Below are 16,403 nucleotides of genomic sequence, written 5' to 3'. Positions count from 1 at the left end.
GCTAGGATTATAACCTTAAAGAGGCACCTAATATTTGCACTATCCCTATAACTTGTGATTATGGCCGACCATGTCGTACCCACAATGAGGGTTTTCATGGTACTTGGTAACAATCCTTGTCTGGTTTAAATTTGTTGCATATGTCTTGGCTCAGTAACTTTACTATTTGAAATTGGATGCATTTGATATCCACACAATACTGTCATTTCCTTACCATTCTTACTGTGTGAAAACAGCAGAATTAAGGGATTACAGCATGCATCTTCTGTGGATCATTTCCTTCCTTTTGATTCAATTTTCTCTGCTTCCTCTTCTGATTATATATTTTTAACTTTACACTTTTTCATATCAAATGTTAATATTTGCAATTATTTTAATTAGGTCGTTGGAGTGATCATATTAATAAATAAATATATATAAGGTGTCGATATATAATAGTTTATAATTAAATAAATATATGCATTTAAAATATATATATATACACAATTTTTTATACAAAGCTAATGATTAAATTCTATAGATATATATATAAATAAATAAATATAAAAAATTTCATTTCCAAAAAATTAAGAGATGTAAAAGAAAAAATTTTTGATGAGTTCAAACTATTTTTAACCGGTTTTGTTAATTATTTTTCAAATAATTTAGAATCATGAAATTTGTTGTCAAAGTAGCCACTTTAATTTGTATTTTCAACCTTTGTAAACATATGATATTTTTTATATTACAAGAGAAGCAGTGGTCCAAATTTTATATCATAATCAAGTGGTCTTATCCCTTCAAATACACACAAAGCATGTTTATTTATGTGCACATTTTGGAAAAGATCAAGAGAGAAGCCTGACCCTAAAACATCACCCAGTCGATAGCCATGACACTTCCATGGTTATTTCCCTTAAAATTTAATTTCATGATTTTTCATTCTATATCCACGATATTATGTTGTAGAATATTGAATAAGATAACTTAATTAGATGCATGAAAACATCTAGTATATCTATTGATATTTTGTAATTCAACAAAAAACTCTTTTGGGCAAAAGTATAACATGACTCTGCTGAGTTCATTCAAGGCCATTATTTCATTGGCCAGATGAATTTTGCTGGTGATATCTAACTTTAGCTTAGGCTTATTATATTTGACACCTGTTTTCCTCTTCCTTTACAACTTCTTTTTGTAAAAGACTCATTATAACTCCCAAAAGCAAGAATTATTTGCTTTCAAGAACTCTGATAGCTCCCTGAAGCAGATATTAATAATGAATTTTGAATTTTCAAAGAGCTCACATGAGCATGCTTGAAATTAAAACACCTCTGAATTACGTGGTCCTATATTTGGTGGGTTCAAAGCAAACACATGATAAATAGCTTATCCACAGAGAGCAGAGACAAGGAGATTAAACACCACAACTCGCAGCTGCAACAATAAATCAAGTTCTGGTTCTTTAATGCATTAATTAATTAAAAGAGAGAAATATGCAGAAGTAAATTTTTGAACAAAATATTGCATGAACATGTACGTAAGCATGTCAGATATATACACCAATCACTTCTCGTGTGTGTATTTATATATATAATGCATTAGTGGTTGGATCTATATATAGTTGATATGCTGTATCTGCAAGGGGAAAGGGAAACAGATCCTATGCAATGACCGACCATCTCCACATGACTCCATAACTATGCAATTGTGGGCACTCCTCAAGCTTTGATCATTATTGTGCGTCTTCACTGTTGTTATTACCCTATTAACGCCAAATGTGACTTATCGGAATCTTCCTTAAAACTATGTATAGTGGAATGGAACTGTTATAAAACCAAAAGCCCACACATATGTATCGATCATCATATATAATAGAATAACCTGTGTTATGGGGCCTCTTACTTTTGTTTTGTTGCTTGCTTTTATTCAACCAAACGTCTCTCCATCTCTAAAAGAATATGTCTCTTATATATGTTTCAATAATACATAAAATTCTCCCATATGTGCTTACAATATAGAAACAAACAAGCCAAGTAAGTACTAACCATAATAAAGGTAACACACATCATCATCATCAATAGCGCTTTTCCCACATATCATGAACTTCATTACAGCCTTAATGAGAGGTCAAGCTGGCTAATATCCTCCTGAACAATTTCCTTGGAACCATAGCTAAAATCTCTCGTCGTCCTTCCGCCGTGACCTTGGTTCACGAACACGCCCAGCGCCTCCTGCGACGACCTGACCCAATTGCTAAGATGGTTCGATGCATTGAAGCTCAAGTGGTGCTGGTGGTCCGATCCTGCCGATCCACCACTGTTATTGTGATAAGGTTCCATGGAAGAAATCGAACTGCTTAGTAGCTCTCTGCTTTTCTTGGCTAGGGTGCGTTCAAGCTTGTGAGCGTTTTGGTGACCTCCTAGAGCTTGAGAGCTGTAGAATTTTTTCTGGCAATAATTGCAAGAGAAAATCCTGGGCTCCTTGGAATTGGAAGCTGTAATTGAACATGAAGAAGCAGAAGAAGAGGAAGGTTCAAGAAGAAGATTCAGATTCAGTAATGGAGCATTATTGTCGTCTGGGATATTCAAGTGAAGAGAAGTATTTGGGTGGAAACTCATGGTGGCTGAGAGAGGGAGATCGATGCTTTACTTTACAGAACGGAGAGATATGAAAAGAAAGAGATTAGTGAGTAGGGTGATATATACAAGGGTTTTTTATATTGGTGCAGTATAAAGAGAAGCACACAGATGAGTAATATTATGAGTGAAGAAGAGATGTTATCACAAAGAGAGAGAGAGAGAGAGAGAGACACATGTATCTGCAAGATGAGTGGGGAATCAAAGAGGTTGTCCCCTTCATTAATGGCACGGATACAATCCTTTGTCGGTCCACGGCGTAGAAAAATTAATAACACGAAGGCACTTCATATATATACACGCACAAAACACATTATCAACAATATTAAAATTTAATTAATATGGGGATATAGTTGAATTTTTCATCTTAGATCTTGTCTTGGACATAATATGTTAGTGTTGGGTATATCGGCATCTAATTAATTAGCCACAAGATATACATAAGGTAGTTGCGGCTACTTTTAGATTAAGTTGGTCGTGTATCAGTAGTTATGTATTCAGTTGTATAACTATTTATTTTGGATGTTCTTAATTAAATGCCTCAAAGAAATTCATATAATTTTTTTAAGAAAAATATAACTTTAAATCCCTACATTTTGTTCTAGTTTTGTTATAGGAACTTGATTTTTTTTTTTTTGTATTTTAAATCCTTACACTTTTCTCTATCTATTCCTTAGATCTCTATAACACCGCTCATGAAGACCCTCAGAACAAAAAAAAAATTACATGAACCTAAAATACTAACAAAAAGTGTAAAGACCTATAGCAAAATAGCAAAATTCGAGCAAAGTATAGAGATTTAAAGTTATATTTTTTCTTTTAAAGTGCAATTTGGATATTATATATATATATATATATGGTGAGTGAATAAAAGTTTTTTAGTCTGAATCTTTGAAATAGGAAATTAAATCTTGTTTTCATTAAAATAAGATAAACTTTAGTTGAGTTTGACATATTTATTTAATGCAGTTGCACATTTCATGATTTGAATTTAAAACTCTAAAATAACTTAATTCAACTCTCTCAACTAATTGAACAAAACGCCAGTCGATAACCCGCTTACTCTTTAGTTGGCTTTTTGGTTGGGAGTGGGTCGCGAGTCCATTTTCTCATTCTTGTTTTTTGGTTTTGCTTTCACTTCTGGTGGGGAGAGAACCTCAGCATGATGATGGCCCCATGCAGAGGGGAGGGTGAAAGTGGCGCCAAAGGCATGTCAATCTCACCCTTCCTGCTAGCTCTAGGGATCAGCTCTTCAACCTTGTCGCACAGCTCGATCAAGCGGAGAGGGAGATTCGTCGCTTGAGTGAATCCCGGATCAAATCCACAAAAGATCTTGAGGCCAGACTATAAAATTTTAAATCATTATAAGTCATCATTTAATTGATTCGAATTCATTTGTGCTTATGTTGTAAAAATTATCTTATTATGATGAGATGTTCTTAGTAATTATTCATTAGTGCATATATTAATATAACTATATACATATGTCTGAATAAAATTTGGTGCATGTCTTAAAAGATATACATCATTTATGCATTGTTTGGATAATTTTGTTATTAAAAAGGGAATCAGATTCAAATTAACTTTTAACAGTTAATTTAAAAAATATAGCAAAAATAGGTTAATTTAAAAATAACATTCTAAACTTAAAAATTTAAAAATAATTTAAAATAAAATATCTAAATAAAATGAGAGATATTACCTAAGAAGCCCATGTACGGCCCATATATCATATAGGAAGAATGACGCATGAGGACGATAAAACAAAATTAATTATTATGAAGAACCATGAATAATTCTTAAAATTACAGAGCAAGACCAATTTTTTAAAAAAATTAAATAGAAAAAAATACTCTTATATGGTTGACACGTAGTTTAGTTACAAATTTAGAAAGATTTGCAAATGACTTATAAATTGTAGAAGTTCTGTAAATCCTTAAACCTTAGTTTGAATTTTAGTTATAAATAATGAAAAATTAGTTGCAAATGAGTTGTAAATTAAACTTTTTGAATTTATAAAAGGGAAATGAAATTTGAGCCGGACCAAATGATTGAATTAATTCAATATTAAAATTAAAAGATTTACCGAAACAAGGGCTGAAGGTCTTTTAGTGATTTGATCGTCAAAATTAAGCAATAGATCAGCAGTAAGCCCTTCAAATAACATGACAATTCTCACTTATAAATTAATGGTTATAAAATTGTAAATTAGAAAAATAAGAGAGCATCAAATTACTTGAAGTTAAATTGTTATATTTCCTTTGTAGATAGATATTTGTGACCAAGCTATGTGTCAATCATGCATGTATGGGCATTTTTGTCCATTAGTTCTTTTTTGAAAACTTTAGTCATTTTTTGTAATTTAAAAAATTTATGATCCTTTAAAATAATTAATTTCCTTTCAAGATCCTTTTTTTTAAACTAAAGAAATGCATTCATAATTAAAATGAGATTACATTAATGATATATAACCTACTAAATCACTCTCATCATCCACCGCTTCTTGTGATAAAGGTAGAGAAGATCAAAAGTATAAAAGCTAACAACTAATCTTTGAGATATCTTAGCAAGGTGCTTAACATAGGTATTAGAGCTTCTACTAACATAATGAATGAGTATGCTTGAATTCTTGTGAAACAAAAAAAGGAACATCTCTTATTACATCCTGAAAGGAGTGTGAAGGTTCACATCCTTTAACAATCAAAATAATTAATTCAATGCAATCACAACATATGTTAACTATACATAGGCCATCATTCCAACAAGAAATAATCCATGAATGATAGCAAGTAATTCTGCTATCACAAGCGGAACATTTGTAAGCTTACAGCTATATCTTTTCATCTAGTTTCTTTGATGGTCTCAAATGATTTTACCACATCCACTACTACCATTTACAAGAATGGATCCATCAACATAGCATCACTTCCAGGGTCCTTTTGTGTCATTCTCCCCACCATATGTACTCATATTTAAGAAACATATAATTATAGTCCTTGTCAATGTTGTCATGGGATTCTAAGAGTTATCCAGAGGCTCACGCATGATACACCAAAATGATATAAATTTAAAATATATATAGCATCATTAAAATAATTTTAGGAAAGAACTTAACCCTGACAGATCCTGGATATGATCATACGAACAATAATACCAAAAAATAAAAGCTAGTCATGAACCTTATAATTAACAAGGTCTGAAGCAAACTTGAAAGTCATGCAGTGTTCCGTTCCATCCAATTTCTAAAATTGGCATTGCAGACTGGCCAGGATAATCGACCTTGACTAGACCAAATTAATGAACATGATTAAACTTAATCTCTATCTTATTAAGTGTCCCTATCTAATAGCTCACCATCTGACCAGAAGACATTGGACGTTAATTTATTTAAATAACAGTGACTCGGATTAATCATTACACAAGTTTGAAATTGTGCTGGCTAGCTCATGAACTTATGCACTAAAGCTCCATACTGATTCAGCTAAATTATATTATTATACATATACAAGCCATACATGTTTGTCACCACTTGAAATAAAAAGTATTTAAGACTAGTGATTTTGGCTCCATTCATCAGTCAATAATTGCAATTATTAATGCCAGCTCTCACTCAAGTATTCTCACTTAGCTTGTCTTGATGTTTCATTCATGAATTAATGTGCATTTTCAGATACAACCAAAATAAATCGAAGAATGACTGTTCATTAGTTTCCATTCAATGATCTAAATATTTATATTGATAGTTCCTTCAAAAAAATGTCCAATTAATGCTCCAAAAAAACAACTATATATATATATATATATGTATGGCTAGTGTGTCTGTGGATGTGTGTGTCCTTCAGAGATCAAATTAATTACATACTCAGATCGAGGTAGTTGGAAGAGAAACACTTGTGATGGCCTGTTTCTTACATATGATGCCATACATATAAATATAGACACACACATCAATAAATATAAATATATACACTTGTACACACACACACATGGATCTTTCATCTCTCTCTCTATCTCTGAACATGTTTTGTGGACTGGACCAAGCACATGGGATATGGGATTTTAAAAAGTGCTGTAGCAGATAAATAAAATTCGAACACGTCGATATTGTTTATATTATATATATATCCTATGAGGAAACAAGGTACGCAGCTTCAAGAACTTAATTAATAATAAAACTATGATTGGGGGATGATAAGATCAGCTATGATTAGTGAGCCTTGTCTACTGATCACAGGACACAAAGAACCAAGAACACTACATATGCTGCTGTAAGATTTCAAAGTTCAAACCCTAGAGGGACATTAATTCTAGTGCTTAACTGTACAATATCTATAATTAATCCACTAGGATGTTCCTGTAGGAGACCGAAACTGAAATGGAAACATATTGTTTCTATTATTTCTATAGCTTCTTAAACACACAGGCACAAAGTACGTACAGATTATTAGAACATTCACCAGATCTAGTTAAGCTAGAGATTCGTTGATCTGACATACATTCTGCAGACAACACCTAAGGCTAAAACTCAGCTAAACCGTAGAATATATACATTTGTTATGCTTCACACATCGATGAAGACCTCTCTATTCTCTAGCGACTAGCGTGAGTGCTTACATACTTTCCGGGAAATGCCTCCTTTTTTTCGTAGTGATGATGATCTGTAAGTGTCACGTATCGTCCATACTTATATACAGAGAACTTTATATACGTAGTTAAAAAAATGACATGTAATGGTGATTGATGATGAAACCCATAAACCTCATATTGTTTCTCAGATTCAAAGAAACATACACACACCACGTTCCAGTGATGGAATCCTCATTAACCGTGCTCGGCAATAATAATTTTGAAGACTTGTCTAGAAGTGGTCTACACTTGGAAGATGAGGTGTGGCCAATATTCCAACTTTTAGCTAGCTAGATAATATTGGAGGTTAAAAAGCCCCTCTTGCCAGGTTTGAATTTATTTCATTAATAACAACTATATTGTAAGACCACAGGATTATTTGAGGTAATTAAACTATTCATGGCTTACTAATTTCCTATAAATTTTATGTCATGCATGTATAGATATATAAAGACAAGTTTTTAGGGTAAACATCACACACACAGAGGGTCAGTTTTTTTTTTTTTTTTTAACAAAGGGGGCAAAAGCGCCCAAATCAGAGTCTCAATTTTGCTTTATCATTCTCCAATATTTTTCTCTATTTTTAAACTATATATAAAATATTTTAATAAATAAAAATTACCATATATTTCAAACTCATTTTATTTTTTAGCATTATTAAATAGTTTATTTTTTTAAAAAAATATGTACTTAAGTTAACCGATGAGGATATTTTAGCAACCAAAAGATTAAGACCAAACCAAAGTATATAAAATAAATTTTGTTTTAAGAGAAGATGAGTGAAATTTTAACAAAATTCAATGAAGGCTTGTATATATATTTTTTTTAAATTTTGCCAGACCGAAAGTTATTTCATTTCATCAATCAAATTAACTTTCTAGAATTATATGAAATAATTACTTATAAATGGTCACAAATTGTTCATGATAATACAAAATTTCTTTTCAAGATTTATAATAAAAAATAGAAATAAGTAAGCCCTCGTTTTTTTCTTTTGATAAATTAAAGAAGTCATTGCTTTTTTATGTATAAGAAGCCATGGCTTTTGACAATGCTCTTTGATGAACTTATTATATATTGAAAAATAGCTAAAATATATTTTTATAGTCTTTTAAGTTTATACAATATTTTGTTTTATTTTTTTAATTTTATAAAGTAGCTTTTTAATCCTTTAACCCTAACATTATTAATTTTGTCACGAAAATTTTTTGCATTAAACTTTTAAATATTGATAAAATATTATTAAATGATGACATGTTAAGTTTAATTTTTTAAATAATAATTATTAACATAAAAAATAATTATTTAAAACGTTAAGATTAAAAAATTTAAAAAATATTTTATAAAATTAGGGGATTAAATTAAAATTTTATATGAAATTAGATAACTAAAAATATACGTTAAGATAAACTATGTTTTTAAGACTACAGGAATTATAATATCAAATAGCCTAGAGCAACCGACTTCACGTCCATCCTACAGGAATTTTTTTTTCCCCCTTTTGCCCTCTAAAAAATCGAGATGAAAGTGTTAACTGCTTCAAAACGTGGCTCCACACAACTTAGGGTCATTTTGTCGGGCCCGTGATATTCAATCCAGAATTTTGGGCTTTTATGTTTCTGCTTCACAGGGGTCATTGGGTATGGGTTTTGACAGTTCTGCAAAGTTCAATGGGCCCTATTTCCCAGGTCTGCAGCGATCCTGTCCTGTAGTTCAATCATACCCTTCATCGTTTCCACCGAAGGTGTTTTTTTTTTTTTAATTCTGAAACTTTTATATCGGTGAAATACAAAATGAGGTTAGGAAAAGAAATAATAATAATAATAACAGAAAATCCTTTTCCTATAAGTTGTTTCATTTTTTTTATAATTTTGGACGCCTAACATACCAATTTGATGAATCATCATATCATAATCCCAGGAATGTGTTTCATCTTGACTTGATAATAAATCATGTTTTGGTGTTCATATCTTGCATTAAGGAATTGATTAACAACCTGAAAAATGATCTCATCATTTTTCTTAAGTCAATGAACCAAATATTTCTATTTAGTTTAATTAAAATACTGTTTTCTTCTCAAGTTAATTTAATATCTGTTCAATTATTTTTCTTTGCTTGCAAAGCGTGGTGGAACCAACATTCTAGAAATTGAGGTTGGACCTTTATATACAAGCCTAGCTTAACCAATATATCTCTCTTTGTATGTGCGTATTTGAAATGAACGTTATATTGATTTATTGGATAATGTGGATTGGAAGGGATAAGATAGAAAGTTCATGTATCATCAAAGAGTTATTATAACATAAAGGCCACTTTCTTGTAAGTTACAACAACATGATGGTATAAAATGAACATTAGATTGACTTTATACGGAAACACTCATAATAGAGAATTTGAATGGAGACATCGTCTTTCTTCACACTCAAAAAAGTTGTTAAGGATCTCAAATGTGATGATTTGAAGAGTTCACTCAACCTTGTTCAAAGAGATATATAGTTCAAATGAATTCCTCCACAAGCAAGTTTTGGGTTAAAATATGGATATGGTTTGGTGGACCAACATGGTGAAACTATTTAAGGTTTATGTGATGAAATTTGAATTATTTAAATTTTAATCTAGATCATCTAGATTTAATAGATTATTTTTTTATTTTTTATTTATTAAAATAAAATATTTATAAAAACTATAAAAAATTTAATAAATATTTTTATAATTAACTAATCTATATTTATTTTGAAAGGTTCAATTTAATATTAAAATTTTTATAATTTTTATATATTGACTATCCGGATATACTTCACGTAATCTAATTTAATATTAAAATTTTTATAATTTTATATTTTGATTAATCAGATGTACTTTATATGGTACAGATTTAATAAAAATATAAAATATTTTTTTAAAAAATTTCAAGTTAAAAATTTTTAATTTGTATTATACAAAGTATATCTAGATAGGCAACATATAAAAATTTTAATATTAAATTAAAATTTTTAAATTAAATTTAGACCTGATTGTTGATAAAAAATTTATTACAATTTTCTATAATTTTTATAAATTTTTATTTAATAAATATCAAATAAAAATTTAAAATAATCCATTAAATATGGACCATTCAGATTTTATTAAAATCTAAATGATCTAAATTTCATTACCCTGATGGTGCTCATCATCAAGATAAATCTAACCATTTATATGGAGTATTGGGTTTGATAGAAAAAAAACTGTTTTTTATTTTCAATACCTCAACTAAATTGATGGGAATTTTGCATGGCTTAAACCTTTCACAGAAGCTTGCAAAACAAAAAACAAAAAAAAAAATCGAGCTCTATCGTGATTCAGATCAGTAAGAGCTCTAAATATCATATCGAATGAATATTTTAGTTTAAACAATACCGTCTAAAAAATACTATCAATAAAATAAGAAATATCATCATGCAAGAGTGGTCAGTCATATATGATCTCATGTTTGGAAAGAGAAGCGAGTCCTTCTCAAACTAGCTGTTACCATACCCATCATATAAATGGAGATTTAATTTGTTAAGTTTTGATACTTCACTTAGAAAACTTTCATATTGATGTGTACAAATAAAATATATTGCTCCAACCTAGACTCTGTTTTTTCCCTCTTCCTTGTATAGTGTTTACATCAAAAAAGAAAAAGAAAGAACACTGACTTCAGTTTGTTTTTGTGACTTTTCTTTTTCCCACCTCCCTCGTTCACGCTCACATGTCGTTTGTAGGGGCAATTGTTTCTTATTGTACAAAAATTAATTAATTATCTAAAGCAATAAAATTAGGAGAGATGAAGAGAGGATTATGATACAATATTAGTATATAAGAGGTACTGAGAATTGAGGGATTGACTAAGTTCTCGTTGGGAGATTGGGCACACAATGATTAAGGGAGAGGTTGCAGATTTTCGTCCACCAACTCAGCCGGGAATTAAGGCTCCGCCGATTCAGGCAGTGATGAAGGTCACGCCATCTCTCATTCCCAAAAGCAGACCCAACCAAATAACTTCTTTTTCCCTTTTCTGTTTTTCACTTTACTTAATTTGTGTGATGATTTCCGGTCTGTCAGGAGTATATTTGTCAAATTGATTCACTTGGTAAGGAGATTGTACTTTTTTTAATAAAAAATTTCGAATTCAAATTTTAAAAATATAGCAATGTTGGTAGTAGAGCTTCCACACAAAATGATCCCAAGTTTACTTTAAAATTTTTCAACTCAATGTAAGGCAAATCTAGAATACCAAGTGTTTAAGGAAAAAATTGACTTCTTCTGTGGCTTTTAGGTTTTGTGAATGGGATTTTTAAAATGTTTTTTATTTAACCTAATATAGATTTAGTGGAATTAAATCATTTATAAGAGTTTTGGAATTAAACTGAATTGGTCATCTCTGTTGAATATATAATTTGTTCAACTAATGGTAATTCTATTAGTAAAAGGAACTCAATCATTCCTCTTAAATAAGATTGTGAATTTAAATCTTACGAATAAAAAAAAAAATCACTTCAAGAGAACATAGTGAATACGTAGTTGTATCAAATAAATATGACAATGACATCCTTAAGTACTCATGAGATCATTGTTAGTAACAACTATTCCACTGATTTAGATTAGTTTCGATAGAAAGTAATAGTAGTCCTATGCTTTCTAGGATACTAAACAAAATAATTTAAAAAAAAGACTTTAAAAAAGTCTAGCAAGTATGAACAAAAAGAGAATATTTGCCGTTTTGCCGTATAAGCACGGGATAATCGGCCGGCCAATGCACCTTGCCTCCTAATAATTAGTGTTAGCTTGCTCTCACAGCATGCACATATATAATACACTTAACATATATTCTTCCCTTTTATTTTAAAAAAGTTTGCTTCATTCACATGTTCCGCCACAACTTCAGGCTCTCGAACTCAAAAGTCTCATTCTCTATATATATGCATTATTCTTGGCCAATCTTCACACATGCACTTAGAGACCTATCCAAAATTGAATATATAATTTGAGACGCCAACCTTATGAATAAGGCACCGCATTCAACTCTAATTCATTAACTACTAAATATTTTTTAAAAATTTTTAATAAAATTTGCAGCTGGTATGAGCTTATAATTTAATGAGAGGGCGGGGCTCCTTAAACATTTTAATAAATATTTAAAATATTATATAACAATATAAAAAAATAGGTTTTTTCTGTACATGCATTATATAGATTTTAAAGATACTTATCCATGACTTATAAAGTTATAAATTATAAATACTGTATAATGTAATAATAATTCAATCGTGTATATTGATATTATATATTGGAAATTGGAATTGAAATTAAGGTGTACCATTCTTCAAGTATATAACTTTTTTTTGATATCATGAGTAATCGAGCATGAGCATGAGAAGGAGGCTTTTGTTGATATAACAGAAATCTCTTTTAAGATACCAAAATCAAAAGGTAGACATCTCAAGACTAAATTACTACATAAATAACGTATATAACATTTAAGATTAGACTCAATACATACAATACATGTAGATGTAGAGTTTGAAGTTTGAGTCTTAAACTTTTGATCTGAATCAATTTATCATTGTCACTAAAACAACTTGTTTGGATTGGCTTTGGGGCACTGGACATAAGAAAGGAGTTCATCGGGGCCTAAACCAATTCCTTGAGATGAAAGCCCATCAATTAGCCAACCTGCTTTAACATATGCTAGGTGGGACACCACGTTATAGTAAGTTACTAACGGTTTTCATCCACTCATCCTTATACTTGAGAAAGACGGCATGCCTATCCAGGGGTGCACCATTAGCTAACCTAATGGCACAAGCATTTACTTGTTATCTTTAGGTGTTAGAAAGCAAATTGAAGAAGTGAGTTGCTATCACCCTTTATAAATAGACAACGAGTGCATAATTAAGGATCTCCTGATACTTTATACAATCAATTCAATCAATTTAACTTGCCTAGTGTAAAGATTCAATACCTTAACCTTCACTCAATTTCAGCCGACCCAACTCACTGTACTCATATATGCTAAGCTTTGTAGTCTTAACTTCACTTTTATTTCCGTTTGGCAGAGAATCAGCTATAAACTTGCACATGCGTCATTTGACATACCATTGTTTCTCGAGTTTCCTTGTTACTATGCGAAAATTGTGATAAAGGATATTAAGAACCCACACAATCACTTAATATAAGTTACTCTTTTGAGAATTTGTTTTTTCTGAAATGCCTAACAAATCCTTAAAAGGCGTGAGGTTCTGAACTCAACTCTCAAAGGCAAGCCAACACAACTTTTGGCTATTTAATTTTCTTTACATTTGTTTAACAATTAGTGAATAAGTATTTATATATACATTAGATAAAATAATGAAATATATCCATTAAATACATTTAACTTTTAATTAAGAGACGTCATCTTCGGATGAGACAGAGCCAGTTCAAGTTCGTTGAAATATAGTGACGATAACGAACAATGAATTTTAAAATGCCCTTCAACTGTAAACCGTAGATTTGGGTCCAAACAAAAAAACTGTGAACCGTACATGAGATGGGCCCCTCAAAAGAAAAAAATGTGGCAATCATTATCGAACATGCATGCCACCTCACAGGTTTGAATTCAGGTGCCCAATTACTCCCAAACATATCCTCCCTTTTTTTTTTTTTTTTTTTTCTTTTCCTCTCTTTTTCTTACCATCCTCCAAAAACCTATCCTCAGTTCCACCTTATATATATGCATGATTTAAGCTTGCCTGTAAAAGCACTTCTCATAATAATTTCCCAACCCCCTCTCTAGGGTGCCCCTCCCTCCAATTTTTCACAATGACACACCCTGTCACCTACTCAGCCACCATCGTCTTCTTCCTCATCCTCGCCAGCTCGCCGCCCGCTCGGGCCATTCCCAGCCCGAAAAGACGGCCCAGCCTAACCAAGCAGCTGTTCATGGGTCCCCAGAATGCGGCTCGATCGCTTCTCAGAATGCGACCGCTGGTGTGGGACCCCAAGCTCGCTCGCTACGCCCGGTGGTACGCCAACCAGAGGCGCTCCGACTGCGCGCTCCAGCACTCCAACGGCCCCTACGGCGAGAACATATTCTGGGGCAGCGGCACCGGGTGGTCGCCAGCTCAGGCAGCGGCGGCGTGGGTGTCGGAGAAGAAGTATTACAATTACGGGTCAAACTCATGCGCGGCGGGGCAGATGTGTGGGCATTATACGCAGGTGGTGTGGGAGACGACGACAAGGGTAGGGTGTGCTAAGATTAATTGCTATGGCGGGAAGGGCGTGTTCATGACCTGTAACTACGATCCTCCTGGTAACTACATCGGAGAGAGACCTTACTGATCAATGACTTGTTTGGGTTTTCTTGCCGCCGCCGCCGTCCCCGATCTCCGGAAGTGGAATAAAGACATAGAAAATGTATAATGTGTTAGCCAGATACTTTCTGTATCGTTGAAGATTGAACTGTTTGTTCATGACGTGGATCTAAATCCAAGTATATTTGCTCAGTTCTCCATTGAATCACTGAGCTGGATCTGGTTTATGTGGTCTTTGTTTACTAGTTAAGTTGTATATTATATATTTGTCTTGTTATTAATTATATATAATTATGTATGGTTGATTTGGAAGTGTAAAAGCTAGTAACATTTCTAAATGGAATCTGATTTATCTAAAACTGGAACTTGTATCTGTGACATGATGGAGTTGGACTTCTTTAATTTGTGTTGGGTGCAGGACTCCAATTCTCTTGGCTCAATAATTATGTGAAAGCGAAGAAGAGCGAAATTGGAAAATATCAAATAAGCTAAAATAGATGACGAAAAGCAAATTAAACTAGCAAAAGGCCAAATGATTTTGGGGAGGTTAAAACTATAATGGTCTCGTCAAACTCTCAACTAGACCGGATAAATTTGGATGAACAAGGACAATGTCAAGTTTGAGAGGCTTTTTTTTTTAACAAAAAAAAACAATATAAATTGTTTTTAGTAAATAATACTGTACAAATTTTTGGAGCCAGTCATTCGGAGTCAAAATAGCCATTGGTTAGTGAATAGCTTCTGTCAGCTCACCTACCAACTAATCTAATAAATCCACCATATCATTCAATTAGAGCCCATGTGCTTGCTTCCTCGTGAAAATTCGGTCAAAAATTTTACCAATTAATTTTGCCCCTTAAATCAGCCATGCATTCTACTATAATCAGAAAATATAACATGGTCACGAGTTTCATTCAAAATTTATCATTATCAATTGATACATTTTATTTCAATTAGCTTTAATTTTAAGTAATACACAGTCCTCGTTTAGAATTTGAAATCGAAATCTCCAACTGGGATGACACAGAGAAGCTTTTCCGTGTGGAAGTGAATTGGTCAAGCAGCAGCAGCAAAGGAAAAAATTAAAAAGTTGATTGCTGATAGAAAGATTTCAAATTCTTCGTAAATTTTTAGTCGATCGCTTTAAAATTATCTTATCTTACCTCTTTCAAACACTCCTTTTCCATTATAATTATTTGACAATATCCATTAGTATTATTAAAAAAATATTAACAATTTTTTTATAAATATAGCAAAATAACGAATGAATAAGATTTCAAATAGGACCAGAGGATGTGTGTGTGTATTTTAATCTTTTCATATCTTGTTTCACCATTATTACATCACATGAGCGATGAGCCTCGTGTTTAATAATTCATCACGCTTCATTTATTACTTATATGCCTAACGTCTGGCGTATGGGTAGGATGGTAATTGCATATTTCTGTAAAGCCGACCCCATACAGCCCGTCTGTAAATGAAAATTGAAAAGTTTGTAGCCGAGCCATGTGCGAATTGACAAAAGTATGATTGGTCTTGAGAAATTCTTTCTGTGTTACTTTTTATTAACTAGAATGATTAATAATCAATAAAAAAACAAGAATTCATAACCATTGGTATGAGATATTGTTGTCGCAGTAAATATTAATGATAACAAAAATCAACGTATAAGAATTTTATTTGATTATATCTTTTCGATAACCTTAAAGGAGTTATGTTTATCATAATAAAACTTTATAATTTTTGAACGAATATTGAAATTATATATTTTCTTACCCCTAAAGCTTCAAAACTATCCAGGTACTTTTTGTGGGGAAACGAAAGAAAGAAAAGAAAGATTACTTAT

The 16,403-nt window shown here is 31.7% G+C and overlaps 2 protein-coding genes across 2 annotated transcripts; one reads left to right on the top strand and one right to left on the bottom strand.

Moving 5' to 3' along the window:
• Positions 1–1,937: 1,937 nt before the first annotated feature.
• Positions 1,938–2,673, bottom strand: LOC129298989 (zinc finger protein 2-like). Its single transcript, XM_054937423.1, has one exon. It carries the CDS (start codon positions 2,598–2,600, stop codon positions 2,091–2,093), a length of 510 nt encoding a protein of 169 aa, XP_054793398.1. The 5' UTR covers positions 2,601–2,673; the 3' UTR covers positions 1,938–2,090.
• An 11,328-nt stretch (positions 2,674–14,001) lies between these two features.
• LOC129298993 (pathogenesis-related protein PR-1-like) lies at positions 14,002–14,916 on the top strand. Its single transcript, XM_054937427.1, has one exon. The coding sequence runs from the start codon at positions 14,067–14,069 to the stop codon at positions 14,583–14,585; it is 519 nt and encodes a 172-aa protein (XP_054793402.1). The 5' UTR covers positions 14,002–14,066; the 3' UTR covers positions 14,586–14,916.
• The last annotated feature ends 1,487 nt before the right edge of the window (positions 14,917–16,403 follow it).

The sequence above is a fragment of the Prosopis cineraria genome, unplaced genomic scaffold, assembly GCF_029017545.1.
Source record: "Prosopis cineraria cultivar Desert tree isolate PC_DT_omini unplaced genomic scaffold, ASM2901754v1 PC989, whole genome shotgun sequence".
In the NCBI taxonomy this organism is placed as follows: Eukaryota; Viridiplantae; Streptophyta; class Magnoliopsida; order Fabales; family Fabaceae; genus Prosopis; species Prosopis cineraria.
This window is presented reverse-complemented; position numbering and strand designations above follow the sequence as displayed.